The sequence below is a fragment of the Haliotis rubra genome, unplaced genomic scaffold, assembly GCF_003918875.1.
Source record: "Haliotis rubra isolate DU_JTF1 unplaced genomic scaffold, ASM391887v1 Scf1103, whole genome shotgun sequence".
Taxonomy (NCBI): Eukaryota; Metazoa; Mollusca; class Gastropoda; order Lepetellida; family Haliotidae; genus Haliotis; species Haliotis rubra.
The window spans coordinates 121,875-149,719 of record NW_025765008.1 but is presented as its reverse complement, the minus strand read 5'-3'; the positions used below and the strand labels follow the sequence as shown (position 1 = coordinate 149,719).

General features: G+C 40.5%; 2 protein-coding genes and 1 long non-coding RNA gene across 3 annotated transcripts; 2 read left to right on the top strand and 1 right to left on the bottom strand.

Annotated features, from left to right (window-relative positions):
* Positions 1 to 7,145: 7,145 nt before the first annotated feature.
* Positions 7,146 to 17,426, bottom strand: LOC124286909. Its single transcript, XR_006901147.1, has 2 exons — positions 17,343 to 17,426; positions 7,146 to 8,931 (listed from the first exon to the last, which is right to left on the bottom strand). It is a non-coding gene; the product is annotated as an uncharacterized LOC124286909 (long non-coding RNA).
* Positions 17,427 to 23,841: 6,415 nt separating this feature from the next.
* On the top strand, positions 23,842 to 24,467 carry LOC124286954 (zinc finger CCCH domain-containing protein 13-like). Its single transcript, XM_046723415.1, has 2 exons — positions 23,842 to 24,011; positions 24,149 to 24,467. The coding sequence occupies exons 1-2, from the start codon at positions 23,842 to 23,844 to the stop codon at positions 24,465 to 24,467; spliced, it is 489 nt and encodes a 162-aa protein (XP_046579371.1).
* A 433-nt stretch (positions 24,468 to 24,900) lies between these two features.
* On the top strand, positions 24,901 to 25,736 carry LOC124286944 (U1 small nuclear ribonucleoprotein 70 kDa-like). The gene is made up of 2 exons (XM_046723403.1): positions 24,901 to 25,117; positions 25,480 to 25,736. Exons 1-2 carry the CDS (start codon positions 24,901 to 24,903, stop codon positions 25,734 to 25,736), a joined length of 474 nt encoding a protein of 157 aa, XP_046579359.1.
* Positions 25,737 to 27,845: the final 2,109 nt, after the last annotated feature.

Genomic DNA, 27,845 nt, shown 5'->3' with positions numbered 1-27,845 from the left:
TAGTAGGTATGTAATTCTTACGACAAACCATCAAAAAAATGGTATTTATCTTCGATGTAGCCTTCATTACACACCCTTTTTATTAACATATCTACTTGTTTCTATTTTGAGTCCATGGGAACTGGAACGAAATTGCGCCATGGCCACGCGGAATTTTGCAATTGTTAATCGTTTGAGATATAATTCCGTTCCAAAGGTACCTTTAAAGAAAGTATAATTTCTAGTTTTAGAACTGCTGGAAAGAGAGGCGTGCCAGTCCTGTTCACACGAACATTTTGATCTTGCCATAATTTCCGCGATAAAGGATTCTTTAATACTTATTGTTTGTGACTCCCATACATAGCCAAATCCTAGTCGAAACAATAAGTACTTCAGTTTGGAAACCCAATTATTTTTACCATTATAAGCTCCTTGCAAAAACATGTTATAACGTGTAATAACACTTCTTTGGGTATCTTACATTAGGCATATATGGTAATCTAATGCCAAATTTTATGAAACGTTTAAATGCAAAACTATTCAAAGGGTATCTGCCACGTTTACCTAGTACTGTGTAAGTTGGTGTCGATGTCTTCAGTCCAAGGTGTGACGTTAAATAATAACTCACTCACTCACTCTTCACTCCAAGGAAGCGTTTACAGGCAAACATATGAATGGTTTCTATATTGGTTACACTATTTAAACTCCAATCCTCAGCCCCATAGAGTAAAATAGGCATAATTGTAGTGTCAAATAACCTAAATAATAATTCAAACGGAATTGGTTTAAATCTATGTAATGACCTCAAATACTTAACGGAACCTTTCGAGCCTGAGTAGCTGCACCTTTGGTATGTTTTAGTAAAAGTATCACCCAAATATTTATAGAATGGCACGCACTCGAGACATTTCTTTCCATAATACCATCTTTCCATTCTCGAGAGAATACCCCCTTTCTTGAAAACAACCACTTTAGTCTTATCCAAATTAACTGTTAATTGGTACCTATTGCAGTATGATTCGAGAACGTCTATTCTTTTCTGGAGACCAAAGATTGTGTCTGATATCAAAATGATATCGTCGGCAAACAATAATATGAACAGTTCAATCATCTCTGGATGATGCTGAATACCAGGTTTACACGTGGTTTCAATTTCCTGTTCTAATTCATAAATAAATATAGAAAACAGATATGGGCTAAGGACTCAGTCCTGCCGTACACCCAAAATCGCAGTCAAACACATCCGAATACAGATTATTAGCCTTACCACACGAACATACTCGATTGCTTAGAGCTTGTACTCCGTTTAACATTCTTGGAGAAACCCCTCTCTTTATCAAAACCATACATAATTTCGACCTATTCACTAAATCAAAAGCTTTTGAAAAATCAACAAATACGGCACAAAAATGTCCCCTTTTCTTTGATAAATACCGTTGAGTGACTGAATGTAAATTAAATATATTGTCAATGGTAGAATATCCCTGACGAAAGCCTGCCTGTAATTCCACAAGTTTGTCATAGGTATTAGTCCAAAATGTAAGACGTCTATTCAAAATAGATATATACATTTTACTAAAGATGCTTAAATTTGTAATTCCTCGGAAGTTATTAGGAGAATGAGTATCCCCCTTTTTGCGCAAGGGAACAATTATTCCCATCGACCATGCTTCAGGGAAGTATGCAGGATCAAATATAGCATTGGCATCGTGGCACCGTGATATCGTATTCGTATGACGCACTACTCCTGATATGAGTCTCAGACCAGGAACAGCGATGTCGTATTCGTATGACGCACTACTTCTGATATGCGTCTCAGACCAGGCACTGCGATGTCGTTTTCGTATGACACACTACTTCTTATAAGCGTCTCAGACCAGGCACTGCGATGTCATATTCGTATGACACACTACTTCTGATATGCGTCTCAGACCAGGCACAGCGATGTCATATTCATATGACGCACTACTCCTGATATGAGTCTCAGACCAGGCACAGCGATGTCGTATTCGTATGATGCACTTATCCTGATATGCGTCTTAGACCAGGCACAGCGATGTCGTATTCATATGACGCACTACTCTTGATATGCGTCTCAGACCAGGCACTGCGATGTCGTATTCGCATGACACACTACTTCTGATATGAGTCTCAGACCAGGCACTGCGATGTCGTTTTCGTATGACACACTACTTCTTATAAGCGTCTCAGACCAGGCACTGCGATGTCATATTCGTATGACACACTACTTCTGATATGCGTCTCAGACCAGGCACAGCGATGTCATATTCATATGACGCACTACTCCTGATATGAGTCTCAGACCAGGCACAGCGATGTCGTATTCGTATGATGCACTTATCCTGATATGCGTCTTAGACCAGGCACAGCGATGTCGTATTCATATGACGCACTACTCTTGATATGCGTCTCAGACCAGGCACTGCGATGTCGTATTCGTCTAACACACTACTCCTGATATGAGTCTCAGACCAGGCACTGCGATGTCGTTTTCGTATGACACACTACTTCTTATAAGCGTCTCAGACCAGGCACTGCGATGTCATATTCGTATGACACACTACTTCTGATATGCGTCTCAGACCAGAAACTGCGATGTCGTATTCGTATGACACACTACTTGGACAGAAGGTCCGAACAAATCCAAACATTCGCACGAACGCACCACTTCAAAAGAGGTGGATAGCCGTGCGTGAACCACGTGCAGAATTGCGCAATGGCTTGCGACAGTGTGCAATTGTCACTGAACTAGGCAGGAGTTCGTTTTGGTTTTCGATAGAGCAGCCACGCTGTCGGCGACTGTCTCTTACACAGCCTAATCAGGGCATAATTGTAAGAAGTCAAATAAGGACTTCAATTGGACCATATGGTGGTTTCGATGGTCACATAAGGACCGTGTCGTGTTATGCCAAATTAGGACATATTGTTCTAAATATTTCGTTTGTTCATGTTTCAGTAAGTAAAACTATAATGAACTTTGAAAATTGTTGAGTTATTTTTAAGTCTTCCACTGCTGCGTAACACTACTCCTGATATGAGTCTCAGACCAGGCACTGCGATGTCATATTCGTATGACACACTACTGCTGATATGCGTCTCAGACCAGGCACCGTGATATCATATTCGAAGGCGCACTACTTCTGATATGTGTCTCATACCATGCACCACGATATCGTATTCACAGATTTATGTAAATTTTCGCAGTTATGTTAGTTCTCAGAGTACTGTCCCCTCGATACGGTCTTCACAATTCACATTAGTTCTTTTATCACTCCTCAGTGTACGCAATATCATATTCACATGGTTCTCATATCACATAATCAAATGTTAAGGATGCAAGTTTCAGAACATTCGTCATAATGATACATGCTGCACAACATTCTACAAAAGGAGTGAAATTGATATATGTCCCCCAACATTCTTTATTTGGATAGATAATTATACCTGTTGCCGAACAGTCTTTCTTGAGAATAATAGCGATACAGTCATGTTGCCAAACATTCGTTAAAGGGAATGATAGTAATACACGTTGCTCAACCTTCTTCACAGAAATTAATAATGATACATATTGTACAACGTTCTTTATAGAGAGTAAAATAATACACGTTGACCAACACTCTTGACTGAATGTGACAATGATATATTTTGCCCAACATTCTTAACTGAATGTGACAATGATACATTTTGCCCAACATTCTTTACTGAATGTGACAATGATACACTTTGCCCAACATTCTTTACTGAATGTGACAATGATACTGGTTTCCCAACATTCATTGTCTGGAGTAATATTTTTATTATTATTTGTTTGTTTAATCCAAGTCTTTTATTTCCCATTTTGATGTATAACAAAAGGTAGATATAAAGTAACATGTGCGAAAGTACATAACGGAGTTGTTGGGCATGGTAGCATGGCATATTTCAAGTGAGGTTATTGTTATAATTATGATGTAACAATAGTGTTATACAAATCACAATATGTAAGTATTATAAGTATTATTATTTATTTGCAATGATGTACAGAAAATACCTAGAGTGGTGTAGAGAATTTGCCACTTTCTTCAAAAACAGAGATTTTGGGGATAATTATCCCTGGGGAAGATATTTTTCATGTCTCCGCAAACATAATGTGAAATGTAACCACCAATTGAAAAAATATGAGAAAAAAATTCTGGAAATATTTTATCTTTGTTGCCTGACAGTAGTTAAGTATATCTCTCTATTAACAGGTTAAAACATGGTTTGATTTTATGAAATTCTTCAAAGGCATTTAGAAGTTGGTGTAGTAATACAGGGCAAATCTTATGGATAACAATTTCTTGATGTAGTTTTTAAACGTTCTTCAGAAACGTTGTGAAAAATAAATCAAGAAGTTGTTATCCATAAGTTTTGCCCTGTATGGTTTGATTTTCTTTTACTGCATTTATAGATATTTTGCTTGGCAAGAATACTGATCGCATTCAATGGATTGTTATGTTTCCCTTCAAATCCAAGAATATTTTTTTCGTTTTTCCTACATTTACAGTGTTTAACCAATCCGACAAGTAACTCCATAATCTTTTTGTATATTCACATTCACATAAGAGATGAATAACTGATTCAGATTCAGGTTCACCGAATTTACACAATCTTGCGTCTACATAGCAACTATTCTGTAAATTTGTGTTTGTAAATCGAATGTTATGTACAAGGTTGAACTGAAACCACTTCAAGTTAACACTCTGTGTGCACTTTTAGGTTGTGTTTGAGTTTCAATGAAATTTTTAATGGATGAGCGCAAGCCCTGATATTTTAAGCAATATATTGTCATATCATATTTGTCTTGAAATTCAGCAAAATTATAGAGTCTGTCAACATTCATAAAATCATACATTAAACTGATTCCCCTTTCAAATAATTCTAAATAAAATACAGGTTTTCCACCATTATTATGTTGTCATTCCACCAGACGGATTGACAGAGTACCTCAGAAAAACATTCAATATTTCCATAGTGTTTACCTAAAACATTGGGCCATCCCTGTAGAACATCCCTCCAGAAAGTATTTCAAACAGTTGGAATGAAATTCGTTTTATGTAAACCGGGTCTGCCAAACTACTAATATCTGATATATCTCTCATGAAATATATTTAAAGTTTAATGGATTTTGCATTATTTTCTTATCCAATTCAATTTCTGCAAAAAATGTGTTTTGTCTATCTGGTACCCCAGTTCCTCCAAATTTAGCAGGGTTTCTTTATCATTATACTTCTCTTTACTTTATTGTTTGTTTTCCATTCCATATAAAGTTGTAACATTTCTTTTGGAATCCGTCTATGATTTTAAACGGAGGTTTTGGTACAATATTATTAAGTGATTTAGTTTAGGAAGTAGTAAAGCTTTTAAGATTGTTTAGGATTTGCATATTTCCCAGATCTATATCAAAGTCAATTCGTAAAAGTTTAAAAAAACTTCTGGCGTCCAATCTAAATTCATATCTTTGCATAGTTTGTTATTCGAGACCTCTCTTAACACAATCCAGGTCAATTGACTTTTAGTCTTGAACAGAAATTAAAATGTTGAAAACAGCATGTAATCCTCATTCTGATCCATTTAATGTAAGAGTTTTGTCATCTGCAAATTGTTCTAAAATATGTTCTATATTGCCCACAGTAACACCATTTTTTTTTTTAAAATCTTTTCTTATATGTAATGCTAGGACTTCTCCACACACTAATTCATGATAATGGATCTTGATATGGAAAAATTGAACTCGTATAGCCATTTACTAAGATACTGGATTCTATACCCTCAAAAGATTAGTGTGATCCAATTTGAATACTCTGGCCAAAATTGAAAAAACCTGAGGGCATTTTACATAAATTGACTATCCACTGGATCAAAGGTGTTTTTCAAATTCAATTAATAAATGTAAGCCAGGTTATTTCCCCTATGTATCTTCCTTCAACAAACCTTTTGGTCCTCGTGGATAATTTGTAGTAAAATCTGTTTAATTCGGTTTGCAATTACTGCTTAAGCTAGTTTGTAGGATGTGTTTAAAAGAGATATAGGTCTCCATTTTTTAGAATTGTTTGGCTATTTTCCCAGGGTAAGTATGTTATATTACCATTTTTAGTATTTAAGATCAGAAAGAATTCGTTCACATTCTTTACTAGTTTATAGCTTTTCATAATAATGTTTTGTCTCTTCTAGAATTTCATTTGGGCCTTTCAATATTTTCCCATCGCTTCTATGTAATTCTTTAAAGGATTTGTTTAAAAACTTTCCATGTTCTAAGTGTAGAAGATATGTGGCATTGTTTTTCCCCATGCTCTATCCATTTTGCTTTAGATCTGATAAAAGAGCCTCGAGTTACTTGGTTTTTCTGTTTCTTCCAAATCCATTTTAGCTATATTGATATTTTCTAATAAAGTTTGGTAGTGGAGGTGTCATGATTTGGGGAGCTATATCCTTCATGCAGGATAACTTTGTCCTCCCTTCTGGGCAATTTAACTGTAATTGACCAGCAGAGGATGTTGTTCCAGCCTGATAATGCCAGGCCTCACACAGAACATGTCACTATTTGATATCTTCAGAATGAGAACATTACATTGTTTCAATGGCCTCCCTAATCGTTCTCAACCCTATCGATCATTTGTGGGATGACCTCAGCCGAAGCGTACGTGAACGTCAACGTGCGACGTTAAATCAACTGTCGCAGGGATTGCATCCAGTTGAATGGACGTATTTAGTCCGTGCCGAAACAGCGAAGAGCAGGTTTTGGGGCTCATGGTGGCCCCATTTATATTGAGGGCAACTATACATGTTAACGGACGTTAGATCTCACATACTGTGAACTTTGGCTCCAACCGATCCTGAATGACATGTGTTATCTCACTTTACAGTTAGCAGATTAAATTCGTGAAAATACACTATGCGTTTCTCTCTTTGTTTTTCATCATGTGGATGACAGAAGTGCTCACCAACTTCTAATGTCGTTGCTGAATTTCAGTGATCCATTTATGTAATTGCCCTGGCAATGTTGCATTGTACACCCAGTTGAACCTCTTTGAAACCTGATAACTTTCCGGTGTTGTGTAATATCTGAATAGAGTACCTGTTACTGAACACACTCTTCATATAGAGCAATGGAGCAGTAACTGTGCTTTAGTTTTGAAATATTTTATTCAAATTGCAGGTGACTGTATACAGGCCTAGCTGGTTCATATATGCTCAGTTGAATGCAGGTCATGCAGGAAAAATACAAGAAATATAGATTGACACACACACGTGACAATAAATCTGGCGCTTTGGGATTATTCTTCGCGGAAACACGGGAATATTTTAACCGGAGTTTTTATTGTGTGTTACATTGTGTACGTGTTGCTCTAACACCTCAGATATCGTACCCAACTCTTCACAATTCATTTGATGCTGGCAGATTAATGCCATGCCCAGAATTGTTCAAAGAGCCCGACAGCATGCACACGTCTAATCAATGTGTGTGTGCTGATACGATGTCCAACGCTGTTGATGACGTCACTGGGAGCATCTGGTTGCGAAGATGGAGAATGCTCTGGTGTTGATGGTCTACATTGTACAGCCGAACCTTCTGGCAGGTTGCTTGTTCCAAGCTCCCATCGCCGACATTCCAATGGCTCATTCTCGCTCCGCTACTGATAATGTTAGCACTTTCACAATGTGTGTCTTTAACAGAGATATCACTAACAGTGTCAGTTGACCGTATTTTATACTGGTGCTCGTGCGTTTCTACAAAAGTGTAGTTTTCATGATAAATGACAAACTATTTACGTTGTGTTTTGTGAAAGGGACGTCTGTGTTACCAGCACTACAGTCAACATATGGGACTATAGCATGTATTATCCGATGAATTCATGGACAAACATACCTATAAGATATCTTGTGGCTAATTTCCCGTTACTTGTTTCATATCCCTTCGTGTAAGATGACTGTGAGTAGGGGATTAGTCGTTGGTTCAGCATTCGAAACATGTCTTTCAACTGTGTGACTATAAAGATGACTACATTTAATTCCGAAACCACTGTGGGCAAAGTGACAGTAAAAATCTCTACGATTTTGAAATGTTCCATAGCTCCACTATTATTATTTCTATCCTTACAATCATCTGGTACTAGATTCCAAAGGCGAGTAGCAACTGGAAGAATGGACATAATGCGAAACATGGTCTTGAAAAGATGTTGTAATGATGATGTATGTCTATCTTATATGGAATTAACTCTCAGAGACATTCCGAAGCAATGATAACATCATTCTTAATATACACACAGTGGCTTGTTTTATCCCATTTTCTTGAGAGGTGTTTTACCGGTTTCGTTATGTAACTCCCTGCAGCTACAGCTACTTCTGTGTATATGTGTATCAACAAGAGCCGACAGAATGTGTATCAATGCAGAAATCAGTGTGTCTATAACCCTATGCAAGTTGTCCAGCCACGTACCTATTTACGCTTTTGTCCGTATGGGCAGTGTTTCTGAGTGGTCATCAATACTGGCGATACACCAATACATGCTACTGATCACATCAGAGAAGAAACTATCAACTTCCATGCTAATATCTGTCCAGATGACCTAAACGTAGGACACATATGACCACTCGTCACCTACTGTTGTCTTAACCATATGCTTGTAGTGTCCGATTACACATGAATGACAGGGACCATGCCCGCACCTTAGTGTCCAAGGGACAACAGGACGACGATTGTAGAAAGTCTGGTGTTGCTGGGTGACCAGTGACAAGAGGTAGACGATTGCACAGAGTCCGGTATTGCTGGGTGGCCGGCGATAACAGGCAGACGATTCCATAGAGTATGGTGGTGCTGGGTGGCCGGTGATAACAGGTAGACAAGCACTCAACGGATAGCTTTACTGAAGGGCACAGGAGAGCCAGCCAAAGTCTTCAAGTACATTCTCCCTGAAAATTGGATTGGAATTAGATTTAACAAATGCATAATTACAAAACAACATTGCATACTTTCGTGTACATAAATGATTGAAACTGTCTTCCTTTGTGGATTGATCGAGATTAATCAACACAGTAAACATAGCTCACGACAGCTACCCAGAAGTAGACATCACTATTAGGATGATTGTCATTGTCGTAACTTAAACCTGTTTGTCACACCTAAACTGGTCTTTATGGCAGTATTGTTAAGTCTTGGCCACTCTGTATGCGCGATAAAAGGCAAGAACCGGAAGGCATACTATTGGTATCACTAGTGTATTTGTATTTGTAACCAATCTGACCTGTGACCTCCATGATCTTTAACGTTACATATTACATCCATGAACTGTACCCACCATAACCTGTAACAACATTGCCTGTTTCCTCCATGAACTGTACCCACCATAACCTGTAACAACATTGCCTGTTTCCTCCATGAACTGTACCCACCATAACCTGTAACAACATTGCCTGTTTCCTCCATGAACTATAATCACCATAACCTGTAACAACATTGCCTGTTTCCTCCATGAACTGTACCCACCATAACCTGTAACAACATTGCCTGTTTCCTCCATGAACTGTACCCACCATAACCTATAACAACATTGCCTGGTTCCTCCATGAACTATAATCACCATAACCTGTAACAACATTGCCTGTTTCCTCCATGAACTGTACCCACCATAACATGTAACAACATTGCCTGTTTCCTCCATGAACTTTAATCGCCATAACCTGTAACAACATTGCCTGTTTCCTCCATGAACTATAATCACCATAACCTGTAACAACATTGCCTGTTTCCTCCATGAACTATAATCACCATAACTTGTAACAACATTGCCTGGTTCCTCCGTGAACTATAATCACCATAACCTGTAACAACATTGCCTGTTTCCTCCATGAACTATAATCACCATAACTTGTAACAACATTGCCTGTTTCCTCCATGAACTATAATCACCATAACCTATAACAACATTGCCTGTTTCCTCCATGAACTATAATCACCATAACCTATAACAACATTGCCTGTTTCCTCCATGAACTGTACCCACCATAACCTGTAACAACATTGCCTGTTTCCTCCATGAACTATAATCACCATAACTTGTAACAACATTGCCTGTTTCCTCCATGAACTATAATCACCATAACCTATAACAACATTGCCTGTTTCCTGCATGAACTATAATCACCATAACCTATAACAACATTGCCTGTTTCCTCCATGAACTGTACCCACCATAACCGGTAACAACATTGCCTGTTTCCTCCATGAACTGTACCCACCATAACCTATAACAACATTGCCTGGTTCCTCCATGAACTGTACCCACCATAACCTATAACAACATTGCCTGTTTCCTCCATGAACTGTACCCACCATAATCAATAACAACATTGCCTGGTTCCTCCATGAACTGTACCCACCATAATCTATAACAACATTGCCTGGTTCCTCCATGAACTGTACCCACCATAACCTGTAACAACATTGCCTGTTTCCTCCATGAACTATAATTACCATAACTTGTAGCAACATTGCCTGGTTCCTCCATGAACTATAATCACCATAACTTGTAACAACATTGCCTGGTTCCTCCATGAACTATAATCACCATAACTTGTAACAACATTGCCTGTTTCCTCCATGAACTATAATCACCATAACTTGTAACAACATTGCCTGGTTCCTCCTCCCTACTATAATCACCATAACTTGTAACAACATTGCCTGTTTCCTCCATGAACTATAATCACCATAACTTGTAACAACATTGCCTGGTTCCTCCTCCCTACTATAATCACCATAACTTGTAACAACATTGCCTGTTTCCTCCATGAACTATAATCACCATAACCAGTAACAACATTGCCTGTTTCCTCCATGAACTATAATCACCATAACCTATAACAACATTGCCTGTTTCCTCCATGAACTATAATCACCATAACCTGTAACAACATTGCCTGTTTCCTCCATGAACTATAATCACCATAACCTATAACAACATTGCCTGGTTCCTCCATGAACTATAATTACCATAACCTGTAACAACATTGCCTGTTTCCTCCATGAACTATAATCACCATAACCTATAACAACATTGCCTGTTTCCTCCATGAACTATAATCACCATAACCTGTTACAACATTACCTGGTTCCTCCATGAACTATAATCACCATAACCTGTAACAACATTGCCTGTTTCCTCCATGAACTATAATCACCATGAACTGTAATCACCATGATCAGAAACCAGATGAGCTATGAATTATTACTACCATGGCCTATGCCCTCTACGGGGGCAGTGGAGAAGCCTTGTGGGTAAAGTTCGCTGTACACTGATGTAGTAGGCTGGTTACATTACACTGATGTAGTAGGTTTGTTATATTACAGTGATGAAGTAGGTTGGTTACATTACACTGATGTAGTAGGTTTGTTACATTACACTGATGTAGTAGGCTGGTTACATTACACTGATGTAGTAGGCTGGTTACATTACACTGATGTAGTAGGTTTGTTACATTACACTGATGTAGTAGGTTTGTTACATTACACTGAATGCATTCCCTGAATCTTGCCAATCACAATGCCGTCAAAAGGGATAGAAAATTCAATAACATAAATAAATTCATTGGCTTTATAAAAAGATCAGGTTTCTTGCAAGGCAGGAATTCTTCTGTGACTCCATATGGGCCTATTCCAAAGAAGTTTAAGAGCATCATTTTCCATGACGCCCTGGACATGTTCAGGGTCGTTCCATAGATGGACCTCGGAGTTAAAACCACAGGCATGGCGGAGACTGTGGTAGAAGCATGCCGTCATGTGTTTTAAGATGTACTGTTTGTGCAGGCGAACGAGTCGGTTGGATTATTGTTCTGTTCCACACACTGCATGCAAACACGATGCAATGGTTTCTCAGAAAGTTTCTCCGCAAATGAAGAAATCGGGGAGACTTGGTGAAGGACTTCACCTGGTTTACTCCCATTGCTGTACCGTCAAAGAGTACATCACCATTAGCAAAATCAACCTCAAATTTCAGATTCTTTCCAACAGCCTTGGCACGGAATTCCTTGCTTTTATCATGCGTTTTGACATGCATCATCAGAGTATCATCCGATATATGAATCTTTGCAAAAGTTCATTAATTTATAAAATTCTATAATGAAGGACCTCCACATTAATCAAACCCCGACCTTCAGAATTGATTGACAAAATTCTATGACGATTAAGGGAGGAACGAGGGTGGTGAGACCTGTTATCAGACATGATTCTTCTGGTCAGGCGGTCAAGACTCTGGATATCTTGTTTTGTCCAATCGACTAGTCCAAAGGAATAGAAAAGGACTAGCTCAGTAAAATTTGAAACTTTCCTCGAACTTACATTCCAAGATAGGTGTAGGCTTGATCTTCCACAATATGGTCAATAACTCATCCCCTTTGTAACTTGACTGATCCATCATTAATTACCTTGCCACGTTCCAAATGAAGAGTGTTGCATTTGTTCAGTCCAAATGTCATACTAATATCATTAGAAAAGTACCGGAGAGAACTTGCTTTTTGCAAATTAGTAGCTCCTTTGGCAAGGGACTCGATTTCCTCCATGTAAAGGAGATGAGTAAGCGGTGTTGGAGACCTGTGCCGAGGGGGTCCACGGTGGTGTTGGAGATGTGCTGGGGGATGGTGGGTCCAGGATTGTGTTGGAGGTCTGTGCTGAGGGGGTCCAGGATGGTCCCTAATCAGCAGAAAGGTTTTACAGACAAGCAAAGAATGCAAAGGAACCTCGCTAGAATATTCCCCTTCTGATTGGAATAGATTCCAAAGTATGTACCTGCCATTGCGAGTACATCTCAAGTTGAGTCGACCAGCAGCTCATTAAAGACAAGTAAATCTGATTCGTAGGGGTTATTTGTAGTCAATGCAGCACTTGGAGAGGTTGCGGTGATATATTTAAGCCTCTTCAAAAATCATTTTTGTACAAGAAGTTGATCCTTGCACTCCACTCATCCCTTTCTTGCCTCCTTCTGCTCTCTGTAAATTATATCATTTGAAGAGCAGTAAGTTGACAAGATGTTTGTCAAACACCCTGTGAATATTATATATTGTGCATTCAAACATGCGATAGGGCGGGAGTTTTTGAGGTCAGTCAAGTCTCCTTTTGGGGGGAAGGAGTATTATGCCACCTTTGCAGAACCAAGGAGGGACATCCCCTGTGTCTATGAGAGACCTGAAACAGTGAAGTATTGTTGTTTGGGCACAGGGGAACCGTTTCCAATACCGGTTTCCAATACCCTCAGGCCCAGGAGCTGTATTAGATATGGACTGTTTGATAACCTTTTCCAGACAATCTGGTGAGATGTAACAGACAAATGACCTAGTTATTTTCTTATGCATTGCATGATCGTATTCATTGACCTATGGTGCCTCAAGGTTACAGTCGCCGGGTACAGACCACAACTGTTTCCAGAAACTTTCATTGGCGTCCATGGGAGGCCGTTTATCATGTTCGTCACCACCCTCTGTTTTCAGTTGCCTGTAAAAATGCTTCTCATTTTTTCTAAAGAGTTTATTTTGTTTGATAAATTTGCTCTTCTTTTCCAATTGTTTCTTTCTTTCAGTCCAAATCTTTAATTTTGCCTTCAGCAAATCAACAATTTGCCTTTTCTATTGTTGTCTTATATTAGTAGTATAGAACGGGTCGACACATACTGCGACTGGGGCATCAGATCAGAGGGCTTAGGGGGATCATTTAGATCAGGTGGATCAGGGAGATTACTATGCATGAGGACTGATTAATATGGAAATGTATGCATGACGTACGTCACAGGTCAGAAAGGTAAATGAACCATTGTTTCATCGAATGGGGTCATGCTATTTTGCATAATATAAATGAAAAACAAAGGACGGTTGATATGATGTGCACAATGACGAGGTAATCATGTCACCCTGAATTATATATAACGCTGAATGCAGCCGAATTTCAGAAAGCCTGCGCTTGCCATAGCGTGCGACCCATTTTCCTTACCTTTCTATTGAAAAATGGATACAGGGTGTTACTTGAAAGTCCATAATCGCACAGTGTTGACTAAAGGCTGCTGTATAGGTTATACATGACTTATCGCAGTTCACAGATATGTAATATTTCCTGGAGTCGGAATGTACGGAAATGGGTAAATACAGCAGTTACACAAAAAACAATAAGAAGAGATATGGTCAGGTATGCAATTACTGAGTCTTGCTTAAACAGTTTGGTAAATACCGCAGTTGAATAGTGGTCTCACCTAGCCGATTCATTCAAGTCGTAACATCTATTCAATCTATTCATGACACACTCATTTGCTTAACCAGTGTAGCACTACATTTACGGTATATATAATTTGCAGCACGCATGTATTAAGTATTTGTGTTTCAATTCAGTGATGTACGGTGCCAAGTGAAGGTCATATTTACATTGTGAATAGTGGCTGAGAAACGGTGAGCTGCAATATCATTATGCCAAGTCTGGTAGGCTATGTCATTGATGCGTTGTTCGAAGGTTAGGATGAATAGCTGCACATCGCCAACACCTTGGTTTAACCATACGTGTGAAAATCCGTTTTTGAATAAAATAGATCTCACACTTGACACTCAATTAATTTTGTCCATATCGTCAAAGTTTTAAGCATCTTATAACACTGTATGGGATAACGTTGTTGATTCATGTGTAGAAGTTTAAACCAAAACTTAATTACTTTGATCTGACTGAAGACATACATTGGATAACGTCCAGGTTCACAGAGGAAAGCCTTTTTAGAATCAAAGTTTCCAATTTTGAGAAATCTTTTAAAATACATCATTTGAATCCTTTCAATTGAATTTGAATATTTGTGTCCCCAAATCTCAGCTCCGTAGAGAAGTATCGTGCTATCTTCCTATCAAAAATAATCTGTGCCGTAGAGTATGTAATTACCTGCTTTTTCTTAAAGATTCTTAACACTGAATGGCAGGCTTTGTTTGCTTGTTTTCCAAGAGTTTCACACGCCTTTGTCTATATTAATCTTGATGAAAACACGATACTAAGATATTTATAGTAAGTTACAACCTCTATAGGCTGATTATCGAAGACCCATTTCTCCAATTTTGCCAGAATTCCACATTTCGAAAAACGATATGTGACTTTCTTAAATTCAACTCCAATCCCAAATATAAACAAAAAGGCTCCAGGAGCATAAGTTGTTGTTGAAGACCAATGGCACTAGTAGCAAAAAGAACGATGTCGTCGGCAAACAGCAGAAATTGTATATCCTTGGTAACGAACACTGTTACAAGACATATACACTTCAGTGGCAAATGCATTAATAAAAAGTATGGGACTGAGGATACATCCTTGTCTTACTCCACGGGAGGTAACAAACGCTACTGTTCTTGAATTACCAACTTTAACACAGGCCTTCACTGATGCGTACATACTTTTAAGTAAGATCAGTAACTTTCCATGACATCCACGTTGCATTAATACATATAATAATTTATCCCTGTTCACAAAGTCAAATGCTTTTTTAAAGTCAATGAATCCGCAGTAGAAATGCCCTTTAGTTTTACCCAAAAATTTGGAACGCAATGCCTGCAGGGTAATTAAATGATCTGTAGCAGAATATTGGGGACGAAATATACTGCTTGACTTTCTGATATTATTTCATTAAGTTCAATCCATTTTCTAAGTCGTGACTCGATTATTATTGTAAAGACCATAATATTTAGTAGTGAAATTCCTCTGTAATTTGATGGCTCCGTCTTATCTCCGGACTTAAATAAAGACAAGGTAATTCCAATATCCCAGTGTGATGGGGATATACCCTCATCTAGGATCTTATTAGATAACAACTTCAGACATGGAATTAGAAATTCCGCTGATAGTTTAGGAAGTTCCGGTGGTACCCAATCTACAACAGGTGTCTTCCCATTGTTCAGGTTAGAAATTGCATTTTTGATTCCTACTTCAGAAATTTCCTCATCGACATAGATGTCCTGGTTAGCTGACCCATCACAGTCATGGTACGAATGGTGTTCAAGAAAGGTTTTAACATGTTCATCAAAGTCAGAGTTCGTTTCAGTTACTGTAGGATTCAATAATTTCTTAAAGTGACTCTGCCAGTCCTAAGCTTGAATCCATGAATCATTACTTTTGCAAATGCTTGTTTTATCCTTTTCCAAAATTCCTTGCAATTTCCATGAATTGCTGCATCGGCGATCTCGTCTGCTTCTTTCTTATCAAATTCGATTTTCTTGAGTGTGCAACGCTTTTTAAAGGCTCGTTTTGATTCTTTGTAATCCCTTCGATTATCGTCACAGTTGATATTCCTTAGTTTGTGAAGACATATATATCTCATTGCTGTTAGTTGTTGAAAATCGTTATCAAACCAGGGTGGTTGTGTAAGAGTCGGTCGAACATTAAAAACGGTCGATGTGAGTTGTGTCCCTGTAGCAGCGACAATATATGACAGTTTGCCGACAGCACGGTTGATATCACCATCTAGATATTCCATGAATTCTGAAATCATCCCCATCACTTTGTCAGAAGTATACACATCAATGAAATGTTGTCTATCGCTATTGCTATAAACATATTTGCGCACTTTCAAAAGAGGTATACTAGGCGCAGCTTGGCTCGTCACACGCTTGATGACGTCAGGGCGTGTCGATGTAGACTGGCTGTCAGGGCGTGTCGATGACTTGGCTGCATGGGGATCTCGTCTCTCACAGTTCTCTCTGATCGACTTGCTTGATCTCTCCACTGGAATCATCGTAGGCATACACTGACCCTCAATGATAAGTTTATCATAACTGAGAAATGAAAACTTTCCTTCACTTCTGGCCTTCTCCATCACTGGGAATAGTTGAGATCTCACCCACCGTACCCTCTCAGTGAGATCTCACCCACCGTACCCTCTCAGTGAGATCTTCAGACACACGATGTTGTTTGTCACCTTTGAGAATTTGTCTGAAAGATTTTACGACTCTTTGTTTGTCTTTAAAGTTTGAGAATTTAACAATAATTGGTTGAAGGACATTTGTAAGTAATGACATGAAACTAACATTGCAATGTGTAATACCAACAAACACACAGCTCGGTTGACGGACATTTGTAAGTAATTGTGTGAAGATATCATTGTAATGAAGCAGATGTAAAATGACACATACACTACTCGCTCGACCTGCATTTGTATGTAATGACATGAAAATAACATTGCAATGTATTATTACTTGCAAACACATTGCTCGCTTGACGCACATTTCTAAGTAATTGTATGAATATAACATTGTAATGAAGCGCATGTTTGTATTACACACACACACACACGCCGGACACTTGTTAATAAGTAATTACTTACACACACACAGCTCGCTTGACGCGGCAGCTGCCTAGCACCACTGATCCATTAGCCAGACAGTGAGGGTGCTGATCCTTTCTGCACCCAGACCCGCCCTGTGCTACAGCCATCCTATATTTCTTGCAGTAGTCGTCTAACAGATCCTTCCCAAACTGAAGCCTGGCCAGACTGTGTGTGTCGTGACGGAGGACATCCTTAGGGTTGCCGGCAACACGTTGAACAGCCACATCCTGACGACTGCCGCTCTCTTGAACGAATAAGGTTTTATAAACCAAATGGATGGATGCAAGTAAAGCCAACGCTGGGCTATTACAACGTGTGCTAGTATACTTGTACGCCAATCTCCATAGATGATATAACAGAACCTCACCATCACTACAGTTTGATGTTGTTGTTTAACGCCGTACTCAGCCGTCCAGCTACATGGCGATTGTACGAGAGCATCCAGTGATCAACAGCATAAGTATCGATCTAACGCAATTGGGACGCGATAACATGTGTCAAACCAAGTCATTGACGGCCACCCGATCCCGTTAGTCGCCTCTTACGACAAGCATGGGTTGCTGAAAACCTACAGCTTGGAATAAACACTGGTGGGATGGAAGAGATATACAACTCGTCAATATTACATGTAGTACAATAGCACGATACCTACACCACAGATAAGGACCACAGCTGTGCAACACGTGACAGTACACAAACTCTCGAGTACAGCACTTGAAAATAAACATGCACTTAGTTGTACGACATTTCAAATTTTGTGAATTTCGCATCAATAAGGGTGAAATTAGAGGCCATTCCATTACTACTACAGCTCAAATTACGGAACCATTGCAATACAAGTAATAGCGTGTGTGTAATTCAATTGTCTAAATTTGAGAACACATTTAAAGTGTCAAAGGTCGAATATTCTCTGTAAGTACTGTCAGGGTGTCATATTTTTATTATTGTTTCAGTTGCATATTACTTGATCTACATACTACATGTTGTTTGTGTGTTACCTTTGTACGGGCTGCATAGTGTGTGAAAGTATGGTGTTGATCGCATGTTGTTTGTGTGTAACCTTTGTACGGGCTGCCAAGTGTGAGTGAAAGTATGGTGTTTATTGCATGTTGTTTGTGTGTTACCTTTGTACGGGCTGCATAGTGTGTGTGAAAGTATGGTGCTGATCGCATGTTGTTTGTGTGTTCCCTTTGTACGGGCTGCATAGTGTTTGTGAAAGTATGGTGCTGATCGCATGTTGTTTGTGTGTAACCTTTGTACGGGCTGCATAGTGTGAGTGAAAGTATGGTGTTGACTGCATGTTGTTTGTGTGTTACCTATGTACGGGCTGCATAGTGTGTGAAAGTATGGTGTTGATCGCATGTTGTTTGTGTGTTACCTTTGTACGGGCTGCATAGTGTGTGTGAAAGTATGGTGCTGATCGCATGTTGTTTGTGTGTAGCCTTTGTACGGGCTGCATAGTGTGAGTGAAAGTATGGTGTTGATCGGATGTTGTTTGTGTGTAACCTTTGCACAGGCTGCATAGTGTGAGTGAAAGTATGGTGTTTATTGCATGTTGTTTGTGTGTTACCTTTGTACAGGCTGCATAGTGTCTGTGAAAGTATGGTGCTGATCGCATGTTGCTTGTGTGTAACCTTTGTACGGGCTGCATAGTGTGTTTGAAAGTATGTTGTTTATCGCATGTTGTTTGTGTGTTCCGTTTGTACGGGCTGCATAGTCTGTGTGAAAGAATGGTGCTGATCGCATGTTGTTTGTGTGTTCCCTTTGTACGGGCTGCATAGTGTGAGTGAAAGTATGGTGTTGATCGCATGTTGTTTGTGTGTAACCTTTGTACAGGCTGCAAAGTGTGAGTGAAAGTATGTTCTGACTGCATGTTGTTTGTGTGTTACCTTTGTACGGGCTGCATAGTGTGTTTGAAAGTATGGTGTTGACTGCATGTTGTTTATGTGTTATCTTTGTACAGGCTGCATAGTGTGTGTGAAAGTATGGTGTTGACTGCATGTTGTTTGTGTGTTATCTTTGTACGGGCTGCATAGTGTTTGTGAAAGTATGGTGTTGACTGCATGTTGTTTGTGTGTTACCTTTGTACAGGCTGCATAGTGTGAGTGAAAGTATGGTGCTGATCGCATGTTGTTTGTGTGTTACCTTTGTACAGGCTGCATAGTGTGTGAAAGTATGGTGCTGATCGCATGTTGTTTGTGTGTAACCTTTGTACATGCTGCATAGTGTGTGTGAAAGTATGGTGTTGACTGCATGTTGTTTGTGTGTTCCGTTTGTACGGGCTGCATAGTGTGTGTGAAAGTATGGTGTTGACTGCATGTTGTTTGTGTGTTATCTTTGTACGGGCTGCATAGTGTGTGTGAAAGTATGGTGCTGATCGCATGTTGTTTGTGTGTTACCTTTGTACGGGCTGCATAGTGTGTGAAAGTATGGTGCTGATCGCATGTTGTTTGTGTGTTACCTTTGTACAGGCTGCATAGTGTGTGTGAAAGTATGGTGCTGATCGCATGTTGTTTGTGTGTAACCTTTGTACATGCTGCATAGTGTGTGTGAAAGTATGGTGTTGACTGCATGTTGTTTGTGTGTTCCGTTTGTACGGGCTGCATAGTGTGTGAAAGTATGGTGTTGACTGCATGTTGTTTGTGTGTTATCTTTGTACGGGCTGCATAGTGTGTGTGAAAGTATGGTGCTGATCGCATGTTGTTTGTGTGTTACCTTTGTACGGGCTGCATAGTGTGTGAAAGTATGGTGCTGATCGCATGTTGTTTGTGTGTTACCTTTGTACAGGCTGCATAGTGTGTGTGAAAGTATGGTGCTGATCGCATGTTGTTTGTGTGTAACCTTTGTACATGCTGCATAGTGTGTGTGAAAGTATGGTGTTGACTGCATGTTGTTTGTGTGTTCCGTTTGTACGGGCTGCATAGTGTTTGTGAAAGTATGGTGCTGATCGGATGTTGTTTGTGTGTAACCTTTGTACAGGCTGCATAGTGTGTGTGAAAGTATGGTGTTGATCGCATGTTGTTTGAGTGTTCCGTTTGTACGGGCTGCATAGTGTGTGTGAAAGTATGGTGCTGATCGCATGTTGTTTGTGTGTTACCTTTGTACAGGCTGCATAGTGTGAGTGAAAGTATGGTGCTGATCGCATGTTGTTTGTGTGTAACCTTTGTACGGGCTGCATAGTGTGTGTGAAAGTATGGTGCTGATCGCATGTTGTTTGTGTGTTACCTTTGTACAGGCTGCATAGTGTGTGTGAAAGTATGGTGCTGATCGCATGTTGTTTATGTGTAACCTTTGTACGGGCTGCATAGTGTGTGTGAAAGTATGGTGTTGACTGCATGTTGTTTGTGTGTTCCGTTTGTACAGGCTGCATAGTGTGTGTGAAAGTATGGTGTTGACTGCATGTTGTTTGTGTGCAACCTTTGTACAGGCTGCATAGTGTGAGTGAAAGTATGTTCTTGACTGCATGTTGTTTGTGTGTTACCTTTGTACGGGCTGCACAGTGTGTGTGAAAGGATGGTGTTGATCGCATGTTGTTTGTGTGTTCCGTTTGTACGGGCTGCATAGTGTTTGTGAAAGTATGGTGCTGATCGGATGTTGTTTGTGTGTAACCTTTGTACAGGCTGCATAGTGTGAGTGAAAGTATGTTCTTGACTGCATGTTGTTTGTGTGTTACCTTTGTACAGGCTGCATAGTGTGTTTGAAAGTATGGTGTTGATCGCATGTTGTTTGTGTGTAACCTTTGTACAGGCTGCATAGTGTGTGTGAAAGTATGGTGTTGACTGCATGTTGTTTGTGTGTAACCTTTGTACAGGTTGAATAGTGTGAGTGAAAGTATGGTGTAGACTGCATGTTGTTTGTGTTTTACCTTCGTACATGCTGCATAGTGTGTGTGAAAGTATGGTGTTTATCGCATGTTGTTTGTGTGTTACCTTTGTACAGGCTGCAAAGTGTGAGTGAAAGTATGGTGTTGATCGCATGTTGTTTGTGTGTAACCTTTGTACAGGCTGCAAAGTGTGAGTGAAAGTATGTTCTGACTGCATGTTGTTTGTGTGTTACCTTTGTACAGGCTGCATAGTGTGTTTGAAAGTATGGTGTTGACTGCATGTTGTTTATGTGTTATCTTTGTACAGGCTGCATAGTGTGTGTGAAAGTATGGTGTTGACTGCATGTTGTTTGTGTGTTACCTTTGTACGGGCTGCATAGTGTGAGTGAAAGTATGGTGCTGATCGCATGTTGTTTGTGTGTTACCTTTGTACAGGCTGCATAGTGTGTGTGAAAGTATGGTGCTGATCGCATGTTGTTTGTGTGTAACCTTGTACATGCTGCATAGTGTGTGTGAAAGTATGCTGTTGACTGCATGTTGTTTGTGTGTTCCGTTTGTACGGGCTGCATAGTGTTTGTGAAAGTATCGTGTTGACTGCATGTTGTTTGTGTGTTATGTTTGTACGGGCTGCATAGTGTGTGTGAAAGTATGGTGTTGACTGCATGTTGTTTGTGTGTTACCTTTGTACGGGCTGCATAGTGTGTGAAAGTATGGTGCTGATCGCATGTTGTTTGTGTGTTACCTTTGTACAGGCTGCATAGTGTGTGAAAGTATGGTGCTGATCGCATGTTGTTTGTGTGTAACCTTTGTACATGCTGCATAGTGTGTGTGAAAGTATGGTGTTGACTGCATGTTGTTTGTGTGTTCCGTTTGTACGGGCTGCATAGTGTTTGTGAAAGTATGGTGCTGATCGCATGTTGTTTGTGTGTAACCTTTGTACGGGCTGCATAGTGTGTGTGAAAGTATGGTGCTGATCGCATGTTGTTTGTGTGTTACCTTTGTACAGGCTGCATAGTGTGTGTGAAAGTATGGTGCTGATCGCATGTTGTTTATGTGTAACCTTTCTACAGGCTGCATAGTGTGTGTGAAAGTATGGTGTTGACTGCATGTTGTTTGTGTGTTCCGTTTGTACAGGCTGCATAGTGTGTGTGAAAGTATGGTGTTGACTGCATGTTGTTTGTGTGCAACCTTTGTACAGGCTGCATAGTGTGAGTGAAAGCATGTTCTTGACTGCATGTTGTTTTGTGTGTTACCTTTGTAATGGGCTGCATAGTGTTTGTGAAAGGATGGTGTTGATCGCATGTTGTTTGTGTGTTCCGTTTGTACGGGCTGCATAGTGTTTGTGAAAGTATGGTGCTGATCGGATGTTGTTTGTGTGTAACCTTTGTACAGGCTGCATAGTGTGAGTGAAAGTATGTTCTTGACTGCATGTTGTTTGTGTGTTACCTTTGTAGAGGCTGCATAGTGTGTTTGAAAGTATGGTGTTGATCGCATGTTGTTTGTGTGTAACCTTTGTACAGGCTGCATACTGTGTGTGAAAGTATGGTGTTGACTGCATGTTGTTTGTGTGTAACCTTTGTACAGGTTGAATAGTGTGAGTGAAAGTATGGTGTAGACTGCATGTTGTTTGTGTGTTACCTTCGTACATGCTGCATAGTGTGTGTGAAAGTATGGTGTTTATCGCATGTTGTTTGTGTGTTACCTTTGTACAGGCTGCATAGTGTGTGAAAGTATGGTGCTGATCGCATGTTGTTTGTGTGTTACCTTTGTACAGGCTGCATAGTGTGTGTGAAAGTATGGTGCTGATCGCATGTTGTTTGTGTGTTACCTTTGTACAGGCTGCATAGTGTGTGTGAAAGTATGGTGCTGATCGCATGTTGTTTTGTGGTAACCTTGTACATGCTGCATAGTGTGTGTGAAAGCATGGTGTTGACTGCATGTTGTTTGTGTGTTCCGTTTGTACGGGCTGCATAGTAGTGTAAAAGTATCGTGTTGACTGCATGTTGTTTGTGTGTTATCTTTGTACGGGCTGCATAGTGTGTGTGAAAGTATGGTGTTGACTGCATGTTGTTTGTGTGTTCCGTTTGTACGGGCTGCATAGTGTTTTCAGGAAAGTATGGTGCTGATCGGATGTTGTTTGTGTGTAACCTTTGTACAGGCTGCATAGTGTGTGTGAAAGTATGGTGTTGATCGCATGTTGTTTGAGTGTTCCGTTTGTACGGGCTGCATAGTGTGTGAAAGTATGGTGCTGATCGCATGTTGTTTGTGTGTTACCTTGTACAGGCTGCATAGTGTGAGTGTGAAAGTATGGTGCTGATCGCATGTTGTTTGTGTAACCTTTGTACAGGCTGCATGCATAGTGTGTGTGAAATGTTGTTTATGGTGCTGATCGCATGTTGTTTTGACTGCATGTGTTACCCTTTGTACAGGCTGCATAGTGTGTGTGAAAGTATGGTGCTGATCGCATGTTGTTTATGTGTAACCTTTGTACGGGCTGCATAGGTGTGTGTGAAAGTATGGTGTTGACTGCATGTTGTTTGTGTGTTCCGTTTGTACAGGCTGCATAGTGTGTGTGAAGCAAAGAAATGGAAGACGAATACGGATCAGCACATGGAGGATCAGACACACAGGAAGGACTGAAAGAAATAACCCAGACAAGGATCACGGATCAGAATGCATGGAGGATCAGACAGCACGGAACAGGAAAGGATCAGAACCCCACACAAGGAAGGAATGGAGGAAGAGACAAGGAAGGATCAGACACAGAAGGTGGAAAAAGGATCCCGGAATAGTGGAAGGAAGGACCGGACAGGAACGATAGTGGAGGAAAGGACTGTGAAGAGGCAACCTTTAAAATAGTGGAAAGAAACGGATCAGGAGGAACACAAGGAAAGGAACGAAGGAAAGATCGGATAACCCAGAAGAAGGAGGAAAGAAACGGACCCAGGAAGAAAAAGACACACTGAGTGGAAGACTGTAGACAAATAGTGGATCAGGAGGAAAACAGAAGACAAAGACAGGAAGAAGGAGGAAGGAAACGTAACCCAGGAAGGATCAGATCCCGGAAACGAGAAAGACAAAGGATCAGACAAAGAAGACACACAGACAGTGGAAGACACAGCCCCACAAGGAGGCTGATCAGGAAGAAGACATGGAAGGACAAACCCAGGACAAGGCACATGGATCAGACACAATCAACAGGCATGAAGGATCAGGACAAAGAGCCCCAGCCCCACAAGGAACACAAGGAAAAGGATCAGGACAAGGAAGAAGAAGGAAATGGATCAGACAAGAAATAACCCCAGACAGGACTGTATACATGTGGAAAAAGGAAAGGATCAGAAGAGACAGAATCCCTTTAGTGGAGGAAAGGAAATGGAGACAGAAAATATCTTTGAATATGTGTGGAAAGGATGGAAAGACGGACAAAGAAATGGGAAACGACACATGAAAAGAGGAAAGGACGGATAACCTGAAAGGAAAGGAGACCCAGGAAGACACAGACAGGAAGGAAGATCAGACATAACCCCAGTGGAAAAAGACCAGACAAAGAACCCAGTGGATCAGGAGAACACAACCAGAAGACACAGAGGAAAAGGATCAGACAGAATCCCCACAGACACTGATCAGACAGGAAGACCCCACATGCAAGGAAAAGGATCAGACACATGTGGAAAAAGGAAATGGATCTCAGACAGGAAATATGAAAGGATCAGGACAAAGAAAGCACGAATGGCCAAAATAGTGAGGAAGGAAAGGATCAGACAAAGAACATGGAGGAAGGAAGACCAGACAAAGAAATCCCACACACATGGATCAGAAAATACAGAGGAAGGATCAGAAGAAGACACAAAAGGAAGGAAAAGGATCAAGGAAGAAATAACCCACAGTGGAAAAAGGATCAGGACAAAGAAATGGAAACGGAAAATAAGGAAAAGATCTCAGGATAGTGAAGGAGGAATGACTTAGGAGGAAAGAAATGGAAAGAATAAGAAATGGAAGGATGAATGGATCGCATGGAAGAAATGAACGAAATGAAATGGAAGAAGGAAGGACGGACAAGAAAATAGGAAGGAATGGACAGAAGAAAGAAATGGAAAAGGAAATGGAAAAGGAAGAAATAGGAAGGACACAGGAAAGAAGGAAAGAAATAACGGAAATAGGAAAATAGTGGAGTGGAGGAAGAAATGAAAGACGAAATAAAGAAGGAAAGGACAGATAAAGAAATGAAAGGAAGAAGGAAGGAAAGGAATAAAGAAAGCTTGAAAGAGTGGAAGGAAGGAAGAAAGGAATGAAAGGAATGAAGGAAAGGAAAGACAAAGACTGGAAGAAAGAAATGGAAGACGGAAGGAAGGATAGTGGAAAGGAAAAGAAATGGAAGAAGGAAAGAGTGGAAAGGACAGAAGAAAGGGAAGAAGGAAGGAAAGAATGGAAGGAAGAAGGAAGGAAGGGAACATGGGAAAGGAGGAATGGATAAAAGAAGAAGGAAGGTGGAGGAAGGACGAAGGAAGAAACGAAGGAAAGATCAGACGTTGTTTGCGGTGTTCCGGTTTGTACGGGCTGCATAGTGTGGAAAGTGAAAGTATGGTGCTGATCGCATGTTGTTTGTGTGTAACCTGTACGGGCTGTTTAGTGTGTGTGAAAGTATGAGTTGATCTACGTTGTTTTGCGTGTTACCTTTGTTGCGGCTGCATAGTGCGTGAAAGCATGTTCCTTGATCGCATTGTTGTTTGCAGCGTGTTACCTTTGTATCGGGCTGCATAGTAAGTTTGTGAAAGGATGGTTGATCGCATGTTGTTTGCAGTTCGTCGGTATCGGGCTGCATTAGTGTCGGTAGAAAGTATGGTGCCGATCGGATGTTGTTTGTGCGTTACCTTGTAATAAGGCTGCATAGTGTGAGGAAAGTATGTTCCTTGACTGGCATGTTGTTTTGTGTGTTACCTTTGTAGAGGCCGCATAGTGTGTTTGAAAGCATGGTGTTGATCGCATGTTGTTTTAGGTGTAACCTGAAATATATTGCATACCGTGAAAGCATGGCGGTTGACTGCATGTTGTTTTGTGTGTAACCTTGTACAGGTTGCATATGTGTGCGAGTATGGTGTAGACCGCATGTTGTTTGTGTGTTACCCTTTGTAATGGCCGCATTAGCGTTTGAAAGCATGGCGGTTTATCGCATTGTTGTTTGCGTGTTCCCTTTGTACAGGCCGCATAGCGTGAAAGCATGGTGCTGATCGCATGTAAGCTGTTTGTGTGTTACCTCGTACAGGCTGCATTAGTGCGGTGTGAAAGGATGGCGTTGATCGTATTGTTTGCATCCTCGGTAATAGGCTGCATAGTGAGGAAAGTATGTTCTTGACTGCATGTTGTTTGTGTGTTACCTTTGGTAATGGGCTGCATATGTGCGGTGAAAGGATGGTGTTGATCGCATGTTTGTTTTGTGTGTTCCGGTTTCTACGGGCTGCATAGTGTTTCAGGAAAGTATGGCGCTGATCGGATGTTGTTTTGTGTAACCCTTTGTACAGGCTGCATAGTGTGAGGAAAGCATGTTCCTTGATCGCATGTTGTTTGTGTGTTACCTTTGTAATGGGCTGCATTAAAGTGTGGTGTAAAGCGATTTGCGTTGATCGCATGGTGCTTTGTGCGTAACCCTTTGTACTGGGCTGCATAGTGTGTGAAAGTATGGTGTTGACTGCATGTTGTTTGTGTGTTACCGTACAGGCTGCATAGTGTGGAAAGTGATGGTGTTGATCGCACGATGTTTCCAGGTGTTACCTTGTACGGCTGCGATAGTGTGTGAAAGTATGGCGTTGATCGCATGTTGTTTGTGCGTAACCTTCGTATTGGTGGCTGCATAGCGTGGTGAAAGTGGTGCTGATCACATGTTGTTTGCGTAACCTTGGTATTGAGGCCGTATTAGCGTGAGTGAAAGCATGTTCTTGACTGCATTGTTGTTTGTGTGGTTCCGTCGGTAATGGGCAAGAGGTTTGGTGAAAGCATGGTGTTGATCAAATGTTGTTTGTGCGGTAACCTTTGTACAGGTTGCATAGTGTGTGAGCATGGCGGTAGACCGGTACGTTGTTTGTGTGTAACCTTTGTAATATGGCTGCATAAGTGTTTGGTGAAAGTATGGCGTTTATCGTACGTTGTTTGTGGCATTACCTTGTAATGGCTGCATAGTGCGTCAGCAAGCATGGTGTTGACTGCATGTTGTTTTGTGTGTTATCTTTGTACGGCCGCATAGTGTGTGTGAAAGCATGGTGTTGACTGCATGTTAATTTTGTGTACATTCTATCGGGCTGCATAGTGCGGTGAAAATATGGTGTTGGACTGTATTGCTGTTTAAAGTTAATCTTTAATGGGCTGGCGTGGTGAAAGCATGGTGTTGATCGTACGTTGTTTGTAGTGTTCCGTCGGTAACGGGCTGCATAGTGTTTGTGAAAGCATGGTGCCGGATCGGATGTTGTTTGTGTGTAACCTTTGTACAGGCTGCATAGCGGTAGTGAAAGCATGTTCTTTGACCGCATGTTGTTTGTGCAGCTACCTTTGTACGGGCTGCAATAGTGTGTGTGAAACGATGGTGTTGATCGCATGTTGTTTGTGTGTAACCTTTGGTGGCCAGGCTGCATAGTGTGTGAGTATGGTTGATCTGTATGCGTTCAGTGTAACCCTTTGTACGG